General features: G+C 41.8%; 2 protein-coding genes across 2 annotated transcripts; both read right to left on the bottom strand.

The window, feature by feature from the left end:
• Positions 1-2,120: 2,120 nt before the first annotated feature.
• chac1 (ChaC, cation transport regulator homolog 1 (E. coli)) lies at positions 2,121-3,799 on the bottom strand. Its single transcript, XM_085132423.1, has 3 exons — positions 3,160-3,799; positions 2,982-3,017; positions 2,121-2,869 (listed from the first exon to the last, which is right to left on the bottom strand). The coding sequence occupies exons 1-3, from the start codon at positions 3,328-3,330 to the stop codon at positions 2,486-2,488; spliced, it is 591 nt and encodes a 196-aa protein (XP_084988549.1). The 5' UTR covers positions 3,331-3,799; the 3' UTR covers positions 2,121-2,485.
• dll4 (delta-like 4 (Drosophila)) lies at positions 3,681-18,402 on the bottom strand. The gene is made up of 11 exons (XM_085132421.1): positions 17,947-18,402; positions 17,520-17,780; positions 17,072-17,129; positions 16,131-16,394; positions 14,131-14,191; positions 12,946-13,076; positions 12,542-12,711; positions 12,223-12,442; positions 10,987-11,722; positions 10,523-10,631; positions 3,681-10,052 (listed from the first exon to the last, which is right to left on the bottom strand). The coding sequence occupies exons 1-11, from the start codon at positions 17,998-18,000 to the stop codon at positions 10,047-10,049; spliced, it is 2,070 nt and encodes a 689-aa protein (XP_084988547.1). The 5' UTR covers positions 18,001-18,402; the 3' UTR covers positions 3,681-10,046.
• Between the last annotated feature and the right edge of the window lie 8,926 nt (positions 18,403-27,328).

Below are 27,328 nucleotides of genomic sequence, written 5' to 3'. Positions count from 1 at the left end.
TCCAAAGACATCCATGTTACATTAATTGGCGATTCTAAATAGATTTTAACTACGAATGCGACCGTGAAAGGATGCCTTTCTCTGTGTTAGCCATGTGACCCGTCCAGAGTGTACCCTGCCTCTCAATCTGTGAGGCTGTTGTGGACTTCAGGTCTGTAACAGTGGAAGGAATCTGCACTGGCAAAGAAAAGAAATGGAATAAAGGACCAAGAATGTAATAATGCTGCTTGTAGAAGTACTAGGTTTAAAACGTACAGCTGAAACGGGGGCTAAATGAGATTTGGAAGGCCACAAATTTCAGAAAAGCTTCATATTACTCAGTTAATATCTTCCACAAATGGGTGGTCACATATCAGTAGACTACTGCCAGGTGGAAACATCACTTTGCCATCTCTCAGAAAACTAAAACATCTGTGTGCAGCACAACAGTGATAGAACACTGACATCTTCATGTCAGTTTCTCAGTAGTTGCACGCTTTATTCCCCCCGTGGCTATAGATACAAACAATATTTATTTCAGCCCTTTATTTAAATATAACATCTGAAGCTCAGAAACAGCAGTTTCTGTTATCACACAAATGTTTTCTCACCTGTGGCTTTTTCTTAAAACCATTTTGTTTGGCACCCCTCTTGTTATGTCTCTGCTTGTTTTTCCCCTTGTAAGGTTGTCCGTATTCTTCCTTCAGCCAGAACGTGATTTTACAGCATCTCCTAACAATCCCACAATCATGGATTCATAAACTCACCAAAACACCCGGAAACTGGGACTTCAGAGACCGTTTATTTAAGAAACCACAATTCACATGTTTTTGATTTAAAAAAAAAGATAAAGGCACGATTAACAACTCTACAGAGGAAAAACGAAACCTTATAACTGTAATCTCATTAGTAAGACATCCTTATACAGCCAAGGGTCACAGTCAACCCTAATTTAATTGGTGGTCCTTACAGCAATCTTAAAATTACATTTAATCTATTCTACTGTAGTCGTTCCAAGAAATTAGATCTCTGTTGCTCAGAATAATATGCAGACCTCGCCATGGGCAGTTTTTGTTGGAGTAACTATTAAAGAAATAGACTGTAAAAAGATTGCCAAATGTAGGGATTTTTCATGCTACAGGGAGCTTTGAGCTTCGTTGCACTGGGAGGGAAACGTATATCTCAGAGATAAGATATTCAAAACTTCTGGCACTTAAAATAGAAACTATCTGTAAGGTCTGTTTATGAAAAATCATTTGGAAGAACTTAGCCTTGACGTAAGGAAATGACAGAAAAACAACCCATTTGAGAGGCGATCAAACTGACAAAGATGCACCTGAGACCCATGTCGCCGTTTTCATGTCACCCTGCTGAGATTTCATCTCAGTGAGCGCATCTGCAGTGTGTTCTTCCTGGTGCACTCTCGACACGACCACGGGGCAGACTTGTAAACACAGGACTTCCAGGTCTGGGCTTGTTCCCAGTCAGCAGTTATATAAGCCTTTTCACCTAGATAGACTCTTTGACTTGAATCACATCCAGGGTACAAGCTGCTCCGGCCAATGTTTGGGTGTGTCCGACGTATGTTTGTATATGTGCACTCAGGAGACCTGCTCAAAAAGCTTTACTGACTTCTTAGAACATTGCTGTTGAGTTACAGTCTGCAACCCAGATGTGCACCAGCACGTCTGTTTTTTGGTTTATTCCAAGAGCAGAAAAGCTGCTTCTTGGCAAGAGAAGACCCTCATGGTCTGTGTTCTTATGACATGCACACAAACACCTTGAAAGCCTCCCTCACCACAGGTTATTAGCTGGTGTGAAAGAGTTCTGTCAACTGGTTCAATTGCAATCTTCACACCGAGTGCTTAGTGTTTGTTTTTAAACCTAAGGAGGGAAAAAAAAAAAAAAAAACTCCTTGGGAAAATGCAGTACAGAAACAGTTTCTCCTTTAGTGTACTTTATTTTAGGATTTCTGGTTAAATCAGTTCTGTAGAATACATCTCTTTGCTGTGCACTCATTAAACTGCCACTTTTGATACCTCCATATTTTCCTGACCAAGAACAGAGCCTTTTTCTTTTAAATGAGCCACAGCTCATTTAAACAAACAGTTTCCGTTGCAGCAATAACACAAAAACAGTCATTTTCCACTTTTTTAAATTGGTATTTATTTAACTTGACACTCAGTTGTCACAAGCAACTTTTCAGAGTCAGATTTATTCATTGACACATCAACGCACTCAACCACGAGCGACAGCAGTACCTTCTGAATTGGACGGAAGTTGCACCGTACAAATCTAAACAGTTAGCGAAGAAAAACCGTGTTTACAGTGAACATTGTAGGGATTGTATTAAGCTACCCTTCTTTTTTCCACTTTTTCCCAGTACAATGGATGGTGATGGGGATGTGAAGCTACAGAATGTAAAACACAGGTAGAACATGGCAGATCAAAGCCTCATGTGTAGTGTATTTTTTTCATTACATGCTAGTGAAACAAAGGGTACGAGCTACTGTGCTGCTAACAGGTAAGACACCATGGTCAATGCTGTGGCCTCGATGGAGAACAGGTGATGGTCCTCCACATGTGGGCAACTGCTCCTCATGAACTCCGCAAGCCGGAGCAGGTACTCCAAGTTGTGGCCCGTCTTCCCTCTGGACATTGCGATCTGGGCACCGATCTCCTCCGAGGTGGCCGGGCCCAGGTAGAGAGGGTTGTCGGAGGTGGCGATGTAAACCAGCGCCTGAACCGGAGGCTGGTCGTTCCCCTCAGGGAAGAAATCCACCATTTTGGTCATGTAGCCTCCGCAGACCGTCTCTCGCACAGTGAGGTACTTCATGGACTCCTCCATCTGTGAGCCTGCCACCTCAAACGCCACACCCCAAGTAGTCTCCTGTGGAGGAAGAGGAAAACATATTAAGTCATCATTCAATTAACTGATGTAGACTGGAAACTCCACTGCAGTTTCTACTGTAAACCAATAGGAAGCAGAAAATTCCACTTACGTCATCATCTTCGATCAGCGTCACCACTCTTCCGGGCTGCAGAGAAGAAGAAAAAAATAAATAAATCACGTCACGGACAACGCCTGATGCAGTGTGAGCCCAGCTGTTCAACATATCATGCCACCCTAAGCAATCTAATGATGTTCCCGTTAACAAGTAAACATATGCCCCATCTTACCAACTCATCGTTCCCACGATGGAAGTTGTCTCCGTGCCAGAAGCGTCTCTTGTAGCCTTGAATGTAACCGACCTTGCTCCTCTGATATTTGAAGTCAGGCTTCCACACCAGCGACCCGTACCCGAAAATCCACAGGCTGGTCTTCCCGGCGATGATATCTTGAGGCTTCATTGTTTTTGGATCGTTAGTTTTGACGACGTTCAAATGAATGAATGGATCTTTTTTCCTGAATGATTTGTTTTAAACCAGCTAAGATGACTAGCTAGCTAGCGTTAGCTTCCGTCGGTCCAGCAGCAGAGGTACCGGTTGGCTCGCAGGTATACCGCGGACGGTATTTGAGCCCAACTGCTTGGCAGTTGCGAAGATGGAATTTCGCTGTTTGTTTTGCCTTGCACTGTGCATTGCCATTGCATTAGAGATGCCGCATTATGCCTTAAAAATCCATGGCAGCCGCTTTGGCCCTTAGCTCAATGTCGAAAAAAGACAAAACCCGCTTTTGCCAGCTGCTTGCCGGCTGGTGATGGTTGGTTTTTAAAAAAAACTAATTAAACGATCGAGGATTTACAGATGTTACCGCTTTTAACGCCCAGATGGTATTAATATACTCGCCAAGATGTACCGGTCTGTCTGACGCGTTCCTTCGATAACATGGCGAAGCAGGGATCTTACTTTTATAGAGTCCACAGGAGGTAGGCGGGTCCTCTCCTACCGTTTAACACCAATCATATTTAAAGGGGCGTTACCAAATTATCCCGTTTGCCCAAACAGATTTCGGTGCGCCAAATAGGGCGGGACTAGAAAACAAATTCGTTACACTATTGGTTAAAAATGACTTGCCCGGCATTGCCATCTTTTAACGCGATTGCTCGATGAACTGTCACTCAAAACAAATAACTCTGTGATTGCTCCAATGCGTTGTCACTCTCTTCACAAGCTTTAGCGATTCATACGGCTGATGCAACTTCCCAAAGCGTTTCAGGGCCTCAGCAGAAACCAAGCAACATACCAAGACATTGCATCAGATGTTCCCATAGGAGATTCCCTATAGGAATCATTTTATTTAACCACGTAAAAAGAACACATAAACAACTGCTTCACTTTGATACAAAGCACAAATAAATCATTCTAACTGAAAGATATGACTTTACACAGGAGAGATGGAAACCACATCTGGTATAGCAGGGAGTTACACAGGACCTTATATGGATGTACATGTGTAAGAGAGAAAGCATATGATTTATTCCCACTACTCAAAAAGTCAGAGTTCCTGACTTCGCTTTATGGCATCCTGGAAAAATACAGTCACTTAAGCTGCAAATGAACTAATTATTAGTATCACTATTATATTGATTAAATGATCACAGTTACTTTCAAGTGGTCAAAGTTTACAAAACGCACACAGGTTATGTTATGTAAACTAGGTATGTATTAGTCTTCTCTTTTTCTTTTTCTCTTTTCAATTTTTGATAATACATAAGCAGTGTGTCACTGTGGAGTGAACTGATGGTGGCTAAAATTAAAATAAAGAAAAATCATATATATATATATATATATATATATATAAATTAATAGGATTTACTTATTTACTTACTTACATACTTATTCTTCTGTGTTCCTGGGTTGAAATCCACCAACTAGTTGTGGCTTTTCTGTGTGGAGTTTGCATGTTCTCTTTCTGCTTGTGTGGGCTCTACTCCAACTTTCTATTACAGTCCAAAAATTATCATGTTAGGTTCCAAATTTTGCTGTAGGTGTGTATGTATGCCTAAAAGGTTGTCTGTCTCTCTGTGTTAGCGCTGCAGTGGACTGGCAACCTGTCCAGGGTGTATCTAGTGTGTATTTCACCCTAGATAGGCTTTAGCCCAAGTCGAGCCTTCAAAAAGGAAGTGGGCCATTCACTGGATAACTGCATTCACTGTGGCTACGTTCATCTTTTCAAGTCAGTCTTTGCATGCATTATGTATCTAATTGGGACCCATTACAACACCATAACATGTTAATTTGAGCTTTGATTCTCTTTCTGTCTGTGTAGGTACAGCAGGTGATTGTAGGTTACAATCACCAAAAAACCTACTAGCTTAAACTTCAAAATGTAACCAGATTCAATGCTTTTCTTGCAGTTATACTCAGGAAGCATAATCTTACTGAATTATTTAAACACAGGTTCCCTCATATATATTGTAATAATCAAGTGTGTTTTCTTTGGATTTCCTGCAAAATAATAGCATGTATGGGTTTCTACTTCATGTAAGATTTAAAATGCATTTGAAACCCCGTTAAAAAAGATAAGAAAGAAAATGGCAAAGTGCCAACACAGCTAAAACATGGAACTCAGTCAAGACAAAATAAAAGACATGGGATGCACAGAAAGATCCAGCCTCAGATCTGATCAAACGCACAAAAATGCCCACCACTCCTGTTAGATCTGATATACAGTTATAGCAGAGGCTCATCTGTGCTCAATACATAGATTATCTATAAATAGCTGGCATTACCTGTCTTGATAAGAGGCCAGGCCCCTGTATCAGCTCTTCATAAATCTAAAGCTACTGCATGCACGAGCTTCCAGTCCATTGTGCCTTCATGTCCATCCGCTTCTCGAGCTCTCTGCTACATTATCTCGTGTTGCTCTCACCACAGCCTGCTAAGGACTTCAGTGGCACCCACTTCTCCGATGTTTGCACACGTCCGTTTATCATACATTCATTTGTCTTTGCCATCAAACCAATCTAAGATCATCATTCAAGCCTCATGCTGACACAGTCTCATACATGTTTAATTAGTCCGGATATCCTAGTAAAACCTCCCGACTCCTATTTTTTCCCCGCACATATATGCAGTGACACAGGGTATGCATTCTTCTACTAATGTTAGATAAAAGGTTAGGGGGTAATTAGGACAGATGATTTGGATCTAAAAGTAAACTATGAAGGAATTATGGTCAGTGCATGTTTATCTTAGATGAGGGTGTGTGTTAATAAACTGTACAGTGTGTTTGACTGGTTCACGTTTTGATTAAAGGTTGGTTGTAGTGCAAGTAAAAGGAAATCTGCTTATTGCTCTAGAAGTGTGGCATTTAAGTTAAACATAAGGGTTCCTGCAGGTTTTATGTTGGCATGTACTGATCCCCTGTTTCCTGTGTGTGGGGGTGGGTGGGGGGGTTCTTACTGACACCTAGTGTTAATTAACGAGACAGCTATAAGAGCAGGGCAAGGGCAGTAGTGCTGCTCCATACTGCAAATTTTCGTATAGATCTGATGTTAAGTAAATACAGGGCCAGCATTGCAGATACCGGTACCAGTACAGATACAGATGCTGATAAGCATAACCGAGAAAGGCAGCTTAAGTGGGGGAGAGTGTGTGTCAGTGTGTCACTATTTATGAGCTGAGTCATCATCAATTTGTTAACTTCTTAACACATTTTAATAACTACTAAATCGCTGTGGTGATTTTTACTTTGCATAGTACGCAGTTAACACAGTAAAACACATCGTTCAGCTTTTCATGTATTTTGAAACTGTTTTTGGAGACCCTGAATGTATATATGTCTGTCTCTAAAGCACTTTGCGTCAGCTTCAGTTGTTTAAATGTGCTGTAGGCTATAACTAGAATAAATGTGATGTTTGAACAGAAAAAGTTTTAGACATTTTTCATAGTGCAACAAAGTATCAATCCTATTGTGCTAGTATTGATCCGATACAAATACCGATGCCAGGGTTGGTATCGATACTATCAATATTTGGATCAGGCTCACCTCAACAGGGCAGGGCAAGGACACATAGGTCAACAACAACAAACTCGTGCTGTTTGAAGCCACTTAAGGATTTTAACAAACCACAAGAGCTCCAGCTATAAAAAGAAAGACAACCTGCAACTTTCAACATCTGCTTTGCTCACACATCAATTTATACATTTTATTTTCTTCCCTTTTCCTAGATTGGGAATAAATTGCACTGATTAGTGTGTTTGTCTGGGCCCTGGCTTGTTTTGAGGATGTTTCCTGAGAGTCCGAGTCATGTGAGCTAAGTACAGAACGAAATGAAAACGATGCGTGAGAAAAGCAGTCAGCATGCAGTGGCATGTTCTGCTTTTTTTTTTTTTTTAATCAGAGAGGAAACAGGAACTGATGTCACCGGGTCACAAACAGGATGCTGTGATTATAACACAATGAAAATGCCTGGCTGTGTTATGGACACCGAGAGGCCAAAGAGCAGAGCCTTAGCATGTGCGACGGAGTGTGGATGAGAGAGCGCTCCTGCTCGTAGGTGTGAGTGTGGGGACGGTGGGAAGCGCTATCAGGCTGGGTCAGGTAACAGATGACCACGGCGCGAGAGGCCTTTAACTGGGTGATTCATCACCGTGATAGCACGTATGTTTTTTCCGAGCATGTGCGGAAGCTCCCCTTTCCAAACTCCTTTCTTTTTTTTCTTTTTCTTTTAATGAACACACACTAGCTGAGGATGAGGATGCCTAGGTCAACGGGCTGACAGGATGAGTGTGTGTGTGAGGGAAAAACCATCCAGATTCTCTGCGGAGTGTTGATTGCTGCTGATTAGAGGGGTGTTCGCTGTTGCAGCATTTGTGTTAATTGGAGTCAGGAGAGATTCTGATAATGTGCATGACACACACACACACACACACACACACACACACACACACACGAACACAGAGACAGCGAGAGAGAGAGAGAAAGGAAAAAAGACAAAATAAAAAGAATAATAATAAAAAACACTGATCCTTAAGTGCTCTTCCAAACTGTATGGAACAGTGGCTATTTTCCAAATAGATGAGGACGGTAAATGGTAGTAAGACGAAGAAGAGTACTCTGATAAAGATCTCTATTTTAGAAAAGTTGACTTATTTATTTATGTGGTATCCTCGCAGATCCGCTGGCTTCCATCTGGTTTCACCCTCCTCTCTGCTGGTGCCAGGTCCTCTCTCCAGCTTTGTTTGCAGAGGAGTGGGTGGTACGGAACCGGGCATTGAAATATTGCTCTTAACCCTGAAGGGGAGGAAGAGCAGTTGGGGAGCCTGCAAGTGCCTGAGTGTATTTTTTATGAGAGGAGGTCTCTGTGGGTCGTGCGCACAGGCTGAGAGGCTTGGCATATGCTGCTGTTTTTATGGCACTGCAGACTCACACCGCGCTCCCCCACGGCATCTGCTTGGACGGCCACGCGTGTGCGCACGGATGCGTGCACGAGCTTTATGAGGAGGGAGGGGTGAGAGAGAGAAGAGTAGTGGTGGTGGGGAGGCATTCCCCCTTTTGCCCCGCACCGGGCTTTGTTTCACCATTTCCAGCTCAAGGGGGTGGTATCCGTGGAAACGGATTTGAATTTCAAGCCAATTTAGGGCTGGAGAGAGAGAAACAAGGGGGTGGGTGGGTGGCTGAGTGAGTGGGGCCAGAGCCAACAGCATTTCCAGGAATTACTCGAGGTAGACATACTACATTCAAGGACTTTCATTTACCAAATGTCCAAAACATTATATGTGATGTTGTGTTGCTGCAGGAGAGCAGTTAGCACTGATTAAACCAATGCTGTTGGCTGAAATGAAGCTAAACAGATATAAATAAATACTAGACACACACGGTCAATAATGTAAAAGAAAAAAAAAAGGCCTCATAAATAATTTCTTTCCAGAAATTTTCACAGAATTTTTTATTCTACAGAAGTTTGGTCCTTATAAATATGCATTATATACAAAATAACATTATAAAACATATAAAGAGCAGTGTGTCATATTTAAATTAAAACTCTGGAAATACTCATTTAAAAAAAATTACATTATTGGTTCTGTACTTTTGAAATTCATTATAGGCAGGCAGTGGTGTGACAGTCTTTTTCTTCTCGTTTTGAGTCTCTTGTTTTCAGTTGCATTAAAAAGAACAACAACAACAAAAAAAAAAAACCCAACACCTTTTTTCTATGCGCAAACTTTTCCCTTTCTCTTGGATCGTGCTGGCACTGCACTGACTGTTGCGCTCCTGTGGTTTTCTCTTCAAATCCCTGTTGATTTTTAAAGTATTTTTTTCCCCCATTGTTTTTGTTTATTTATTTTGGTAGTGCAAATCGATCCAAGGACAGACAGGGGCACACAACTGAGCATTCAAACCCCGTTTTTTTAAGGCTTCTAGTGAATTTGGGCTGCATACGATCTTCACCCTTGCGCATGACGTGTCCAACCCCCCCCAAATTTCTTTTTTTCTTTTTTTCCACGTGATTGACGGCTGAAGATTAGTTTCAGACATTCAGAACTCAGCGGTGGTGAGGTTGGATTGTGACACGGGGTGAGTTCACTCGTCTAGACCCTGAGTCTTGCATAGCAGGCGAAGCTGGCTGGAAAGAAGGAGAAAGGTGGGGGGGGGCGGATTTGGAGTGGTCAAATCTTTAGGCACCTTTTCTTTTTTACTGATTGGTTGGCTGTCAAAGTCATCATGATTATCACACAAGGCCAGGTCAGATACACAGGGCGACAATCCACCCTTTATCTCTCTCTCTTTTTTTTTTACTGTCCAGGATGGCCAAGGTTAGAAGTTTAATAATTTCGCTGATGCTGTCGTCACACCTCGTGCAGTCAGTCTATTTTTTTTGCCAGTCCATTTAACCATTGTCGCAACTGAGAGAGGTCCTTCACTGTACATGTGTTGCATACAAACACTCGGTCAAAGTTTTTCAATTCTGTCCTTTTTGTTGTTGTTTTTGTTTTTCTTTCCTTTTTGCAGAGCAGACTTTTCTGCCCTCTCCAGTTCTCAAGTGTTCCAGAGCAGCAGTGAACATCTAAAATGATCTCCAGTCTCTTCTCATCATTTGTAAACAATCCAGAATTTTACATTCTGCCTTGATTGTGTCTCCTCCCCCCTCGTTCCCTTGCCTTCTGACACTCACAGTTTATACCTGTGGGTTTAAAAGAGAGAAAAAAATGGAGTTACACCAAATAATTTGAACAACATAAAAACAGCAAATTAAAAACAGTTTCCATGAGCACTCCTTTAGCTCAAACGCACCGGTATCGCTGTTATGTTTTGCTTGGAAGTAAACATCCAAAAAATTCCACTTAAAGCCACAGCACTAAAACATAGCACCTTTGAGACCGAGCAGAGCCAAACATGTGCGAGAAATCATTATAGGTTCTCACTTTAGGTCATCATATGGCCAAGATAAAGTGTAGCTAGCATAATTTATAGAAACCAATAATGCATGTGATTGCGTTTCCCCTCCCAGCTTAGGTCAGACTACCAAAAAACAGGGAAAAACAGCAAGTCTCATCTTGCACTTGAGACAACCTAATGGATGTCAAATAGAGGATCTAAGGCAATGCTGATGAAGATGTGATTTTATTTCATTTATTTATTTATTTGCCTTACCTCAGTCGCTATGACGCATTCCCTCCTCTCTTCCGCTATAACAAATACCGACTGGTACATGGAGTCTCTCGAGGAGCATATTGTAGATATTCTACACTCTGGCTTTTCGCTGCAAAACACAAATCACACTTTGTGTTAACGTAAACTACAAGCACATGGCAGAACTATGCGTTAGGTGTATACACATGCGGCGAAGCAGCAAAGAAGAGTGTGTGGTACATAGCTAAGAACGTCATCCACAATATAAACTCTGTGGATGAAGAGCAATGTATGGTTGGGGGGCCCACTATTGGGTGCAAATGAGGATTACACGACAGAGGCTTATCATACATAACAGTCATTTCTACTCAGCAGAGCCCTGTATATATACACACTATCTATGTGAGTGGAATAAATAGTTCTTTAACAGACATTATCGCAGCTAAGACGAGAGTATAAAGACATGCAAAGATGTTTTCTCTTACCTGTACACTCTACTCAAAGGCATTTTATCGTCTAAACCCTTGTCATAAATAAGACTTTTATCCTCTTGTGACTTTTCGTCCTTGAACTCCTTTGATTTCGAGTTGTAAGGCTCCAAGTGATAGTTTTTATGAATAAAGTTTGATTTCTCTGAGTCACAGTCTACTTCCAGGCTGATTTTCTGGTTGGTGTTTTTGAGCTGGGACACTGGGATCAGGTTATCCCTCTGACTGCTGGACAAGTTGTTCATAGTCTCTGATTCTCTTCGCTGCCTCTGGGCTTGCCTGTGGATGTGCCTCAAGGCCAAGACCACCATGCACAGCACCACCAGTAGTGCCACCAGCCCAACAGCCAGAGAAACCGCCGCCCACTGGAAACCATCTTTGTTCTCTCCAGTGGTCACAGGAGAGGTGACGGCGAAATATTCGCATTGGGGTCCAGTGAAGCCAGCGGGGCAGCTGCAAGTTGCTGGAGACTTGCCCGGCCCACCTCCCCCACTGCAAGTACCCCCATTGAGGCAGGCCCGAAGGGAACACTCGTTCAGGATCCGGTCGCAGTTTCGCCCGCCGTAGCCGGCAGGACAGATGCAGGTGTAGTCGTTGATTCGGTCCTGGCAGGTGCCTCCGTTAAGGCAGGGGTTTCCAGCACACTCGTTGATGTTGATTTCGCAGCGCTGGCCGGTAAACCCTGCGCGGCAGCTGCACACACGGATGCCACCATGGAGCTGACACAGACCTCCTATGAAAAAAAGAGAAAGCGGATGTAGATCATAAGCATCAACGAACACAGGTTTGGAGGAAACTCAGAAGCTACCATTAGCAAACAGAGTGAGAGACGTTTCGACACTGAGGCATTTCAAAATCAAAGACAGAGAACACAATCTCCGTAATCCCTCCCGCGAGGCTGCTTGAGTTCACACATTTCCACTGAATCCACAGTGTGACCGCAGTGCTGCATATTGTTCTCCCAGCGCAGAACAATCCCTGAGCCCTCTGTGTTTACATGAGGACAGAAATTGAACTGCGCTGGATATTTGTCCCCTTTCATCAACAACCACAGCAAGCTGTGGTGACATTTACAAGCTGCTGCTCGAAGCTGCTGAGTGTTTACACGGAGGACAATAGACACCAAGTTCCCACCAATTCCTGTTGTTCCAGTGGCAGGAATTGGAGTGGGGGGGAAAGGGAAGTTCAGAAAAAAAAAAGGGGGGGGGGGCAAAGAGGAAAGGAAGACTGTACCATTAGCGCAGGGAAGCGACGTGCACTTGTCCACTTTCTTCTCGCAGTTGAGCCCGGTGTAGCCTCTGGGACACTCGCACATGTAGCTGCGCCCGTTGTCCTTTTCCTTACATTTCCCCTTGTGGAAGCAGGGAGAGTCGGCACAGGTCAGCAGGCTGTGCTCACAGTGGGAACCCTCGAAGCCCTGGGGACAGGTGCACATGTAGCCGCTCTCCAAATTCTTGAGAAATGGAAATAAAAACAAGTCAGTGAGTAAGTATGATCAGCGGCAAATGTTGAAACCTAAAGGTGGGCATGTACCGCTCAGTTTCCTACTTACTGTGCATGTCCCCCCGTTCCTGCAGGGGTTGCTGTCACACTCCTTCATCTCCAGCTCACATTTGACCCCCGTGAAGCCTGGCAAGCATGTACACGTATAGCTTCCCTGGCCAGTGTTCATGCAAGTGGCGCCATTCAAGCAGGGATGGTGATGGGTGCAGAAGTTCAGGTCTGGATTGGGGGAGAGAGGAGAAGAGTGTTTGTTTACAGGGTGTCTGCAGGACACACACACACACACACAACCTATCTACCCCCGGATGTGTAGAAAGCTATGAATAGAACACTTCAGAGGAAACCTAATTTACTAATGCTTTCAAGTTAATTCAAATGAAAACAGGGTGCAAGTAATATGAGAGCATCTTTTTAAAAAGGAATAGCAGCAGTGAGCCAAGTTGTCTGGCGTACCTTGGTCACATAATAGGCCTCCCCAGCCCTCCTGACAGTTACACTGCCACGGCAGCTGGCAGGTACCGTGCTTGCAGGCTGGGTACTTCCTGCACTCGTCACAGAACGTGCCCTGCCAGCCATCTCTGCATCTGAAAAATTAAAACAAAAACGAAAGACATTTAAAACATTCGTCTTTGTTTTTTTCTCATGCTAAAAGTGTTGTGATTGCAGTCTTAAGCCATCAAATAACTCAGATTAAATATCCCTGTAACAGATTAATTGGATGTTAATATTAAGAAATCGGTTAACATCAGTAACTGCGTCATACCACAGTTTGACACAATTATTAGATGATTAATTAATGCATCACAGAAATCTGAAAACAAACAAACAAACAAACTTCCACTTGGCTAAAAGTGAGATCTTGCAGTAGTAAAACTTTGTTAGTTCATCGCTCATCACTCAGTGAAAGTGCACTTTATTTGTACAGGTAGGTTGTACAATGTATGTACAGCATGTGTAGAAGTTAATGCTAAGAGTGGGGCTGAAAGCGGCGATCTTTATTGTGTTTAAAGATTACTAATTATAATATAATAATACCCAAGAAAAAATATTTTTTTAAAGATTAAGATGCTTCCTAAAGGTTGCTAAGATCGTGGGACTTAAGATGCTCTTTTAAAGGTTAAAACATTTTTCTGTTACTTAGTGCGCAGAGACATGGGAGCAGCTTTACTGGTATCTAAAGGATTTAACCTCAATCTGAAATGGTTTTAGTGGTGGGAACGGTGGATTTGTATCTAAAAAGAGGGCAAAAATAAAAAATCAGGAGGAGTTTCTCACAGCGAGTGGGTGAGTGTGTGTGTGTGAATTATCCACGCTGGTGAGTGAGATAGGGCAGTGACAAGGAGGGAACATGGGAAGCGGAGAAGTCAGCGAGTGATGCTGTGAAGAGAGGGCGCGGACCGAAACGCTGACGTGAACTTCAGCCTCACTTAATGAATCATATGGAATTATTTCAGCTCATGTGGATCCTCGGATAATAAAAGTGCTTTTGTTGCGCATAAACTGGGAGGCAGCTGAGTGAAGAATTTGAGTGAAAAACAACCCAGGCCTTCCACATGAAAGGAGCTGACGCTGTGCCCATATGTGCTCCTTTCCTAACAGCCAACACATATTTCAACACTTGCAATTATTAATACTTACACACACTCGCCAGGTTTGGTGCAGTTTCCATTCCTCTCGCTGCAACCCTCCAGACAGATAGCTACAAGCAGAAAGAAGAGAGAGAGAAAAAAGATGAAACTTACAGTAAGGCTGCTGCTCTTTTACTGTTCTTTGCCTGTTGTCCACCTGTTCCTCCTGACACAATACATCAGGCGTGACAATTTCACATTTTCCATACTGTTAAAAATAAACCATAAGCTAAAATGTCACACAAACTCCTTGCACTGCCATTAGGCACACAACAACCGAGGCTTTCCTTGAAATAGCCAACTGTAAGCTCTGTATATTAAAGTGCACGGGGCCTTGGTGAGGCTCAACTTTCCTCAGAAGCCTCCATTTGATCTAAACCTGTCCGCCACACCCACAGCTGCCACTGGGTGGGTCGTTTGTGTGTGTGTGCGTGTGTGTGGGTGAGAGTTTGTCCTGTTTTAAGTGTACCGGTCATGACACTGATTCGCCGGGGCAACATATCAGGCGACTGACAGTAAGCGGCCGGTTTAGTCCAGAACAGATGCTCGCTCTCAATAGCAGACAGCTGTCACTATTGTTGTTTGTGGTCTGCCAGAACCATATTTGCAGCTGCCACTACCGCGCGCCCAACAATGGAAGGGGACTAAACATCGGTGGCGCGTGGCGGATAATAATGCTGCGATTAACCTTGGCGCGTGCAGTCCGCCTGGGCTCCTTCTATCAATGCCCGCGCGCGCACCCCCTCGCGCCCTCCCCTCTCTCCTGCAGATTAAGTTACTGGGCACGCGCTTTCTGAAGGTACAGTAGTAAACACAAATTAACAGCTATTCCTTTAACTTACCTGGACAGAAACGGCAGATAAATGTTCGCTAATACGCGTAGACTTAGCTTAAGTTAGCCAGCCATTTGTGTCACGTGACTACTACTACTACCACTGTGCGCAAGTGTCCACAGTGTGTGTTTCTGCATTAATGTGTTTGCTACTAAGCTCCTTCAAACTCTACACTATGGCCCCGAACGGCCGGGCTTGTTAAAATTTATGTATGGGAGCGTGTGAGCGAGAAGGCAAATTATGGCCTCTGAAAGATGCCCAATCTGTCTTTCTCATGTATATTTTCTGTAGTCAGTGGCGATTGATGTGTGTGTAATTGCAACACGTGAGCCCATCTGGTTAGAATTTGGCGCCACAGTCAAAATAGCACATGCCAATTTCTCTTTCACCGCCAAGTGACATGGATGACAGATCCGCTGTCACCCGTGTGGCCACATATCCAGCACATGGTAACTATTACTCTCACGGTGCCTCCTTCCAATCTACTCTTTGATTAATTTGTTTTGGTGAAAGGGGGCCCTTTGTATTGTGGAGCCAAATGGCATCGAGCCTCCTCATAGGCTCATTCAGAACTTTCCAAATCTTGGGAGTGCTGGTGCACGATCTGGCCAAGTGGGTTTGCACAAGTATAATGTGCCTGTTGTCGTGCTAAGCCTGCCCCCGCCAAGAAAACCCATATATTCAATGAGTACCCACAAACCCACCAATTGCACGTCAGAATTACATGATTACAAATTATATGAAGCAAACAGCTATGAAAAATGCATTCCACACCAAAATTGCCTATCAGACTTGCCAGATATCATGAGGTCATGTCTAGTTATAGCACTCAAACATCCTGTGGCCTTGAGGATGATGACCTATGGGTTACACTATTCACATACTAGCAACAGCTGATATCAAATTTATGCATTTCTCTCTATAGGCAGAAACCATTATAATGATTATGAAGAGCAAAGGGCGATGCACAGAGTGGAAACAGATTCATCAGAGTATTGGACAGTTAACCACTTTAAGGTAAGGCCTGTCCACCAAATCCTGCAGAACACTATCCAAAAACTCATTACAATCAGATTGAGTTGAAGCAACTACAGACTGTGATCACCAAGAACAGACTACTGATAGCAAGTGAGCCAGACAGTTGTAAAACATAAAGATTATGTAGCTGGTTGCTTACGTTCTTCGCAGTATTTCCCCTTCCAGCCGGGCAGACAGGATAGCTGTCCATCACGGGTGCAGGTGTAGTGGCCGAATCGGTCATCCCTGGGCGTGCACTTTTTGGAACAACTTTCTCCGTAGTAACTTTCATTGCAGATGAATCGGTACGAATACTTCAGCTCTGTCTGCACATCGGCCAGTGTATCCTGAGACCAGTCAGTTCCTACACCAAGTTGTCTTTGGATGGTAAAGAGGCTAATCAAAGCGTCTTGGTTGCTGGTTTCTGAAAGAAGATGAAGAAGAAGAAAAAAGAGGAGAAAGAAGAGGAAGTCAGAACTAATGGAGGAAGTTTAAAGTTTAAACCTGCCCATGTTCTGGATTGATTATGGTTTTATGTCACTTATGCATCATAAATGGCTTGCGAGGTCAAAAGTCATCCACTTTTGCTTTAATAATCTGCCCAGTGCCAAGCTGCATCCCTTATCAAATCCCATACAGCTTAGATGAAAGATAAACTCAGGTTGAAATTTCCTCTTTCTTTCCGTCAGCAAAAACATTCCCAGGCCCAGTCCCCTCTTCCAAAGGGCAGAACAGAGTAAGGTGTAAAATACAGGAAGATGTAGTCAGGGGCTTTTGGCAGGCACTGAGTATTCTCACCAAAGCCCACAGCTCTTTCCCACGCCAAAAATAAACTAGAGGAAGTTCAATTGTATTGGGTATAAGAATGAAAAAGGTGTTCTGAAGTTCATAACAAAGGCATGAATAGGCGTGAAAATTGTCTGAAATGATGAACAATTAACAGGAGGTGGAGGGGGAACACTTCAGTGACTAAACTGCATTTAATAGCCCAATTTGTTTTCTGCTTTTGTGCATGTTAAGAGTGCAAAAATTGTAAACCGACTGGAGTGTGTTAAACCTACAGACAGAGCTCCCTCCTGTGGTAAAAAAGGCTGCACTTACCTACAGGTAGGTTTCCATAAGGTGAATGCCAGGCTTCAATTATTAATGAAAAAGACCCCTAAAGAGAAAACATTAATATGTTAATACATGCTACAAACACTATAGCAATTAAAAAAAGAGTGCTCGCAATTTAGACGAGAGCCTAAATCTTGCTTATTTTTGTATTTCATAGGCTCCTGCTAATTGAGAAGAGAAATTCAAATCAGACTTAAGACTGCACGAGGAAATATGTGTCACAGTGATCACGAGAGCCTTTCTGGATTTTGAAATGAACGACATGGCAGCAGTCCAATCTGTTAGTCGAAAGAGTATTACCTAATGATATGGATTAGACTAGCTGACCAATAATCGGTGCGCTCCCAAAATGCATAGCAGTTCCCCGAAAACAACATAATAGCAATCGCTGTAGTGAAACAAATAAAGTGGATGTGCTGCTCCACGCCCTTACCGGCCAGCCAAAGTTGAAGGGTATTTGAATCGGTGTAGGTAAAGTGCCACTGTCCTTGGCGCTGAAAGAGTTTGTCCCCAGCACTGGTGTCATTGTACTTCCAAAGATGCAGTCACCTGGAGAGACCACAGCCTGATAGTTCTTCAAGCAAATTCTAAAATAAGTCCTGCAGTTGGGTTTGCATGCATCTCCGTTTGCAAGCAGACCTTTGTGGTTTTTAAATTCGTGGAGATCCAGCTCAAAAACTCCGGATCCAAATACCTAAAAGAGAAGGAAATATTATTTAAGAAAACGTCGTGCAGCTACATGAAGCTTATTCTGTTATTTTTTAAAAAAAAAGAGGGGGGAAAAAATTAAACAGTCGGCTCTCCATCTGGTTTCGCCGAGGTCTCAGGACCACCAAGGAGATGTACATCCTCTTTCATACCTGTGATATTAACGTGGTGCTAAATGCGATGGTAAAGGTGAACCAGGCTGCCATCCTTCTTGTTTCTCCAGGGCAGCCGCGTCACCAGCCACTCACGCAGCAAAACCTTCTTATTCCGAAGTATTGACGCCGAGGTAAACAAATAGGGTATTAAAAAAAACCCTTCCACGAAACACTATAAATCCTCCACTCCCGATTAGTCCTCAATAGCTCCTTGTTGCCGTGCGTCAAAAGCGTCCAGAGGAAGCGTTTCCAATCTCCAAGTTATCCAAAGGTGAGGGAAGACCAATATCCACAGCTGTGTCTCACTCCGTCAGCAGGCGTCCTCTCCTTGCATGATATTGTACTCCACAATGGTCAACTCCTCTGTGTGCGCGCGGCTCAGACCTTGTTTTGGTGCTCAAGTCGGTGCGTCAGTGCGCCACGGACGTTCATCACTCGTCTTATTACTACTGAATGAACCCTAGTGTGTCTCCTCCCAGATATATAGACTACCACTGCGCTGCTCATTACATAAACTGCCACTCACCCAACTGGCACCGCCCACTTTACATATTCAACCCCCTTCTCTTTCCACCCCAACAATTATCCAGATTTAATACCCACTGGCAGAGAGATGACTGACCACCATGGATACCGGGCGATTATTAACAAGCCCCCAACATCTGCTGACTTATTTTTAGCGCACAATATGCAGGACGCACATTTAGACATTTTTTTTTTTTTTGCACAATGAGAGGGGACAGCGCAGAAGAGCCGAAACTTCGAGAATGGAGAGCAGAAATTCAATTACTGTCCTACTCTCCTTGTACCTTCCTTAACCCCCGGTTCCACTCAATTGCACGCCTAATTAGCCCTTACTGCAGCACTGGAGCCTCGCACACTTGGGCTATCCTTCCAGGACCCTCCACTCTCTGTGGGGTCACATGTGCGCCTCCCTCGGGATGTAAGACAAACAATGAAAGCAGAAATGCGATTACAGGGGGGAACAATCTTTTGAGTTGTTTTTGAGTTTTCAGAATGTTACTTTTTTTTCAGACTAAACCCAGAAGCACAAGAGCCAATATCTTACAACTCCCAAACCCAAATGATCCCACTAAAAACGCACGCTTGCTTTAATTTAGAAAAAGGGCCTTTGCTCAGCTCCAATAAAAAATGTATTTTACGCACACCCACCTACATTACGTATTATGTTTCCATTCTGTTTTTTCTCCCTTCCGAACATCTTATTCTAGTTGTGTTTAATGTTGCAGCGCGTGCGCCCCTTCATGCCCACCCAAGTATTTTTACGGTTAATGGCAGCGTGCCTCCTATTGTTGCGGCGCGTGTCCCTCTCTCGCCCTCATGCGGGTGTACAGGACTGAGGGACATAACTATTCAGCTGTATGCAAATGAGCTCTCTCTCTCTCTGTGTGTGTGTGTGATACCCTACAAACACACACGGAGAGACTACGCGCGGTTTCACCCGCGTGCGTAAAACTGATTTATTCTCCACGCGGCCTTTTACATTTAATAGGACTCTGAGCCCCGCATTTTCGAGATAAAATATTTGATTTGATGGCCTGAAATTGGCAGCGGTGATGCGTCCAACTATTAAAACTGACAATTTGTCTTATCTTAAATCCGTTTGATGCAAAAAATAAATAACCTCCAGGTTTACCCACTAAGGATGACGTAGACGCCAGTGTAATGCACAAAGAATGTCAATCACATACAATTTATACATTTTATTTACTGAATTTGCATTGAAAAGACTTCCGGGGGATATTTAAAAGAAAAAGAATCCCTATTTGGATTTTTGGAACCCACTCTTTACCTCAGTTTCCCCCTCATATCCATTGGCTGTTTTTTGATTAATCTCATCGGTTGTATTTGTTGTTCGATCGCCCGTGTCTCTCTCATTTACCATCTGGTGGGAGACTGGCAGTCCGACGCACCGTTTTTCTATCGTCTGTTCGCGGAGGGCACGAGCCAGTTTTCTCCAACCTGTTCATCTAAATTCTGTTTGGCATCATGCGAGCGTTTGTTAAGAGGAAACTACAGTAATAGTGTAATAAAATGACTTCCTACGTGAACGCTGTGGATATGACAAAACTTGTTGCTGTGCAGCAACAACATTTGCCCACGTGAGGAGGAGGCTTCTGGAAAATATGATAATCAGGTTGTTGAAGACAAAACACTGAATACTGCAGTCAGTGCTGAGCATATGAACTGTGCACTCCTCCATCAACTCTGTTATTTTTTCCCCGGTTATTTTTCTTGTAGGTGTGCATGCTATGAAAAGGGAACAAATGTGTCCAAGTACATGTGACTAGAGTCTGATTAATCTTAAAATCTTAGTCACCTAGAAGCAACAAAAGCTGCTTTTCCCCCCTCCCAAAAGTGTATATTTATCACTTAACGGATGATGACACGCTTAAATAGTCTGTGATTTTCCCTTGACCTCAGCACGATCTCAAAGTGTTTGCATTTCATCTGTTGTTTCTGTGCACTGCTGAGAGTGAAAATGGAGAGCATCTATATTTATTCAGTGTTTATATGAGGGAGACACGATGGATTGGTTGAATGCTTGTCATATTGACACACCTGTTGTGTCTCCAGTGGGTCCACAGAGACACAATGGCATTGGCTTGACTGAGCCATATGCCGTGCAGCTCTTTCCCCCCCCCCTTTTTTTGACTCTCAGATGCTAATTCTGTAACTTGTTGACACTGCGATGTTGATGACTCTTTCTGATTTAATGAGGTGTTTTTAAACAGAATCTATGTGTGCGCTCTATAGGAGCTGCACCCATTTATTCAATTTACGCATTTTGAGTTGGTTCAGGATTACTGATCCACATTAGCACATCAGTTTTTCTGCCAATAATGGTTTCTAATCATCTTCAATATTTCCCCGCTTATCTGCTTTATGGCCCTATGTCTCCAGTCCAGCTAAAATGTCACCACCATAAAAAGTGTGACAGTTGCAGTTTAACAGGTGAGTGCAGCTGATAACACAAAACTGTCTTTACTATGAAGACAATGCCATATGGGCTTTGTTTTTTTTCCATAAAGTTGAAATAAACCAAACAGCTTTGCTTTTTTTTATACAACACTGTTAATGTCGGCAATATCAGACCCTTCCTTTTATTATAGTGCTTGCACAAGATAGCAGATATTACACTTTTATATACTTGCAGATGGCCTATTCATGCTTACTTACTGATTATATTTGGCAAAAGTTGAAAACTCTTTAAAGGGAAAGCACTGACGCTGTAAAACATGGTAGGCAAAAATCGAAACACATCGCACGATGTCTGCAGTCAGAAACATTTCCAGTAGAGGATCTGAGGTAGAGTTAAGCCGCTGTCATCAAATGCTCTCTGTGGTTTTATTTATAACATGCGTTGTTGAAAAACCATTGTATTCTTGAGCTCTTATGCAATGCCAGGCAGCAACTGGAGCCCACAACAAGCCAACTGCTTTGGTGCAGCTCATTCTTAAGCTATTTGGACCCATTCTCTAAACCACAAGCTGGGACCCTGCATTTATTAAGATGTTGCATCAAAGCTCGCTGCTTTCCAGCAACACAGCAGGATCTGACCGACTAGGCTTCGGTTCATGCTGTAGCCTTCATCCGAGCGCTTTGATGTTTGGATGCGTGTGTGTCTGTGTCTACGAGCTTGTATGCGGGTGTCGTGGAAGCTGAAGATAGCGTACAAGCTCATGTCTCCTCTGCTTCCTCTTGTGTCCCTCTACTCCACAGCGAGCAAACCCCCCTCATGAGTTTTGCTGGTGCGCTTCAGATCGTTCCGCGATGCTTTCCTGGCTGTTTGTGGATTTGAGGAACGCTGCGGAGAAAACCGCGTTTCCTGTTCTCACCATTCTGGACAATTCTCATGAATAATTGTGATCTGACAAGGAAGTGTAAACAGGTTGATCGGTCAGAGAGCGGCCAAGAAAATATCTATTGTTGTCAGTGGAATGTGAAGAATGCTGTATTAATGGAGCAAGCAAGATGATGTCAGCCTCTCCATTTATCACATGAGTAATCTGAAAACGAAGGGCAAGCGCTACAGTATAGGCGCATCTGTAATGATACTTGAAACTTGGAAATATGAGAAGACAGATATTTTTCTAATATGTCAAATTAATTTATACAGTTTTATTTGCCACACATGGCTTAACATACAGAAGGCTATTAAAGTTTTTAGGGCCACAGATCTCTTACAAGGAAGTTACAAGTATGCACACTATCATTTGTACTACCTTGAAACTATTTATATTTTAAACTTTTTGGGGGTAGATGGAGTGGGTTTAAACTTCAATGGGTGCTAATCTAAAAAAAAATATAGACTTAACTAAATTGACATAATATAATTTTTTCTATGACAGGAATCTGCTTCTTTGTTCAACCAGACCATAACAGCAATTTTAACTCTGGTCGTACATTTTTGGAATTATCTTTGAAGTAGAATAGTTTGGATAACAAAGTGGAATCAGAAATCTCTTCTGCTTCTTTCTTTTTTCTTAATGGAAAAATCTGATTTTCATTTCCAGGTTAAACTTCTGTGGACAAGATGTAAAGTCCTCAAGTGTCCACTTTTACTGTTTTAGACCACAGAGAGTGAAGGAAGGAAAAGGAAGCCACTAATTGTCTAAGGTAACACATGCTGTAATTTGAAGCCTTGACAGTTTTACATTTCACTACACCAAGCCTGTCTTATAGGCAGAGAAGTAACAGAACTGGGAGTACATCAGGTGAAATGGTTTGGACTTCACATTTTTTATACTACGACTCAGTCGTTATATACGACATGTGTATGCAGTCAGTCATATTTGTCTGATCCTGTTTAGCTGGATGATGATCTGGAAGGCCGGACCACATCTACTACTCAACGAAGCTTATATTTGACGTCCACCTGGGCTTTATCGTAAATGTATCAAATGAAATCACGTAAATGTGATTTAATTGAAAGGAGGTCAGTGTGTTGGAGTAGACTGACATTGACATCGACAGTTACACCAGAAGACGGCAGATTTATGACCTGCTCCTCAGAGGTACAGGTTCACTGCCTGGCTGTATACAGGATACTTCTTAGTCACACCTGAAAGACCTCATTTAAGGAAGTCACGGGTGACCTGCACTAAAGTGATTCAGAAAAAATCCGTCAGCAGATGCGAGTCTCTCTGGATTTTCCATTTTCTTCAGTTGCAGGTGAAGGAAATGACCTCGAGAAGTCAAGCTATAAAAAAAGTGTTTCTTTAATGAAACCTGAAGAATGTATAGGTTAACATTTTAAGAAGTTCTTCATACAAATCAATTTAATAAAAGTCCAGTTATTTTAATTAAAGAAGGTGAAACATAGTGTAGATAATCCATGATATTTGGTTGAAAGGAAAATTCAGACGTCTGATTCAACTCTTGAAATTTGGACTTCATTGGAGCAAAATGCCCCGTATTTGTCTACCTTAACAATGCTTTCCCTTATGTTCTGTTTTGGAACCTGTCTTTTCTTTCTCTGACTTCATGGTGTTTACTACAAACAGCACTGTACCAGCACTGACTTGGCCTTTTGACGATTACAGTGGCAACATGAACCATCTGGAGTTGTTTAGCATGCCGCAGACTACAGAGAATGTGCCGTCATCAAAACTCACCTTGTCTGACAACATCATAATCCCAAGGAGGGGGTTGAGGTCAGTTTTACCTTATCTTAATGGAGTACACACTAAGGTTTGAGGTTAGCTTTGGGTTTTATAATTTAAATGAAGAAGTCACACAAAATCAAATAAACATGTTTTTTTTCTCCCATATGTGATATTTTCTAGATTGCTTCATTGCAAGTTGCCCTTTTAAAAAAATGAGCTATAGAGATGTCTGCCTTCTGTTGGTTATAATGGACCAAAAACCATAAAAAGCACAAAAACATCAAGAAAACCCCCATAAACATACATCAAATTTTACTACGTAAAAGAAATACTTCCAATTTGAAACAACTCAAAACAAAGGGTATTTCCAGGATTTTTTTTAAAAATAAGGTGAGACTGAGGAGACTGAGAGCACAGGATGGAGAACCCAGACAAATTAATATTTAAACAGAAATAAAATCATTGTGGAAACCTGGGATAGAAAACACATTTTTCAGGCTCATGTGCAGCCCTGAGTTTACACATTCATTATGTTATAAGTAGTCTGCATAAAGAATTTAAACATAATGTTTTGATAAATAATGTTTTTGAAATCCCTTAAAAGATGTGAAAATGCTTATCTCACACGGACTCTGAGAAATTTGTCCCATATCAAGCCGGTTAGATTATTGTAATGCTCTGTTTGCATCAGTAGGGTGACTTCAACTCATTCAATATGCAGCAGATGGAGTCCTTAAAGGTACGTGGAAATTTGACCATATTACCCCAGTATTAAACTCTCTTCATTGGCTCCCAGTGCAATATAGAATTACCTTTAAAATCCTTCTATTAGGTCACAAAGCTCTCAGTGGTTTGGCCCTCCCGGGACAGCTCTGACTTAGCTCACTGTTTATAACCAAATCAGACCTCTCAGGTCATCAGGTGCAGATCTTTTGAATATTCCTAGAATCAGATTCAAGTATGCTGAGGGTGCTTTCAGTTACTGTGGTCCTGTTCTTTGTAACAAGCATTTGTGCTCACATTCAGTCTGGTTCACACAGGCTTACAGTCAATAGCTGTGTGTGTTTCTTTTTTTTAAAAAAATTGATGCTTTTCACTGCCTTAAGGCATTGTAAAATCTACACAGATTTTTATGTTTTTAATCTCCAAGGTTTATTATAATGAAATATGCTATATAAATAAAACTGCTAAGTTATATTTTGTATAATGAAAAATATTTAGATTACTCATAGTGTGGAATGCCACTTTTCAGAATACACATGATATTGCTCAATTGTAATAACTGATTGATTGATGGGTATAAAGTTTGGTCTTTAATATTGCAATTCTGCAAAAAAAGTACCAACAGCTTTAAAATGAATAGCTTGAAGTACAAACCACAATAATTGCATCGATATAGGGGAATAAAAGCAGAAAGCATCATAAAGGTACTTTCTGTTCCTCTTTTAGTCACAATGGGTTGTCACTGCAGGTAGCGCTGCATGATTGATTTTGTGGATTTATTTACTCATTTTCTACACCAGTTACCCTTCCTGGCATACTTCTTACGTTTGTTCGGTGTGTAAACCTGCACCTTCACCTGGTGTGTTATGTGTTCAGTTACACTGTGGTCGTGTCCCGGTGTTTTATATGCAGTGGCAGCTGATACAAACAAATAAAATGCTGGGAGTTTTTCTTACGTTTTTTGTTCTGGTCAGGTTTTTTGTTTTTTTTAAAATTTGGTGTGGGGGTATATTTGTCATATTTGTCCCTTGAGTGAGACATTTGTGAGTCATTATGCTATGATTATTATTCCTTATATTGAGATGGTAATTGTTGGGGGTTGATGCAATGTGTAGTTACATTTCTAGGGAAGTGCATGTCACGTTACTCCAACTTAACTCAAGACAAGCTTTGCAGAATTTAATCAGCACAATTTTTGTGAAGATTAAACTGAAAAATCAAACTAAAATACTTTTTTACTGAAACAGTTTTTCAAACATAAAAATTGGGTACATGAATTCATATAACAGAGCAATGCCAGTGTTATGGACTTAATGATTTTAAGTTCTGTTAATGTTTACTACAGGACTCGGGTGGAAATGATTTAGTATTCTGATACAAATGCTGTGATTGCTGACATGATTTATGAGGATGTGGATTGTATAGGTTTCCTGCCTTTAACCACCACAGTTTAACTGTAGTAGCCATGGAAACACAGGCTATATAAGCTAAATATAGTGACAGCAGCTCCTGAAGTTGATAAAAGCAGCAGATATCATTCACCATGAACAAAGAGCTTTCAATAATTCTTCAGATAAGTGGAAGGACTCACCGCTCGGGTGAATTTTTTGATATGTAGTTCAAAGTCAAGGCTTTACCGTAGTGATAAATAATAAGAGTAAAAATCATGACATAGTGTTTAATAATAAAAGCACACAATAGGTTTGTGATTTCTGTTTGTTTATTTGTATTTTTTAAGTTTAGTTTTTCAAGACTTCAGAATCAGTCATTTAGGAATCAAATCAAGCCATCCATTAGATGAGCAGTGAGTGAAAGAATCCACTACACAAATCCCTCCCTGGGCATGAATATCCCAGCGGATTGGTGCCATAAATATGTGTTTGGGAGTGAGAGTGAAGTGGGTGTAGGCTATGCAGTCTCTCCAAAGCCTTAACCACAATGAGATTAGTGTCAGTCGGCAGCATTAATCCCAATAGTCTCCCAGCAGCAGCAGCAGCAGCATCAAGCTGGCCCACCGTTAGCTGAGAAAAACACCGGTGGGAGGCTGAAGGGAGTGGGCTGCAGCGACTTAACCAAATAATGGATTAATCAGTTACAGACAGAGGAGGAGACGGCTTTCTACATAATGTGCAAAGCAAAACAAACAAACTTACTACTGTGATGCAGGCTTGCCCATTTTTTTTCTATACAGTCAATTTGCTGATATTGTTGCCTTACATATATCGCAAGATTTATATTGTATGTATGCCTTGTTGTGTTAGTATGTTTTGTTCATCCTACAATGATAAGATGACACAGCCGACACATTATTAAGCGTTAAGTATATTTGGATTAATTATTTTGTGACACAATAAAACAAATATCTTTAGACTAATGTGAGCTTATCGGCTCACAACACCTTAAATCATCAAAAATTTTAGAACATTTTCTTTTTGACAATCTTGGATTTACCCAGAAATTTGGTACAAATACAATATGATATATAAAATACTATTTAAGATAGATTTTTCATCGACTTCCAGCATATCTAAACAGCTATTAAAGGTAACTGCCTGAAATTTTCACTGAATCAGTAAATTCAGTACCTATAACTTGGGACAGATATATCAACAAAATAAAATCAAGCAGCAATTCATAGTCACACAAATGAAGAAAAAGCTCCACCATAAAAACAAAAGTATCAGTAGATAATTTCCTCTAACTAGAACACAACTCTGATGTTTCCAGATGGTAGTCTAATTATAACGAGAAAATGCATTTGTTAAATATAGCCCCTTACGACCGGGTAATGGGATGGATACATTTTTTATTTTCAGAACCTGCTGCGCTAGATGAGTCCTATAAATCAAGTTTAAAATCATATTAAGAAGCTTTAGAAAAGCAGAAACCCAACAAGTTGCCATGTCAAATTTTACACAGTTGAAAATACTTATAGCAAAACAATTAAGAGTAATGAAAAAGGATTACTACTCACAAGCTTATTTCTAGTGAGTAGTCTTGGAGAGCCAAGTTGCCGTGTCCACATG

Source organism: Neolamprologus multifasciatus, chromosome 15, assembly GCF_963576455.1.
Source record: "Neolamprologus multifasciatus chromosome 15, fNeoMul1.2, whole genome shotgun sequence".
Taxonomy (NCBI): Eukaryota; Metazoa; Chordata; class Actinopteri; order Cichliformes; family Cichlidae; genus Neolamprologus; species Neolamprologus multifasciatus.
The sequence above is the reverse complement of the archived record's forward strand: the minus strand, read 5'-3'. Positions and strand labels throughout refer to the sequence as shown.

What these genes read in the sequence shown, in the direction of transcription:
- chac1 (XM_085132423.1), bottom strand. Translation starts at nt 3,330, where the DNA reads ATGAAGCCTCAAGATATCATCGCCGGGAAGACCAGCCTGTGGATTTTC. An exon ending in ATCGTGGGAACGATGAGTTG is followed by an intron (nt 3,018 to 3,159) that starts GTAAGATGGGGC and finishes TCTTCTCTGCAG; the next exon opens with CCCGGAAGAGTGGTGACGCT. An exon ending in CGCTGATCGAAGATGATGAC is followed by an intron (nt 2,870 to 2,981) that starts GTAAGTGGAATT and finishes CTTCCTCCACAG; the next exon opens with GAGACTACTTGGGGTGTGGC.
- dll4 (XM_085132421.1), bottom strand. Translation starts at nt 18,000, where the DNA reads ATGGCAGCCTGGTTCACCTTTACCATCGCATTTAGCACCACGTTAATA. An exon ending in GCACCACGTTAATATCACAG is followed by an intron (nt 17,781 to 17,946) that starts GTATGAAAGAGG and finishes CTTCTCTTTTAG; the next exon opens with GTATTTGGATCCGGAGTTTT. An exon ending in GTCGCTTCCCTGCGCTAATG is followed by an intron (nt 11,723 to 12,222) that starts GTACAGTCTTCC and finishes TTTTTTTCATAG; the next exon opens with GAGGTCTGTGTCAGCTCCAT.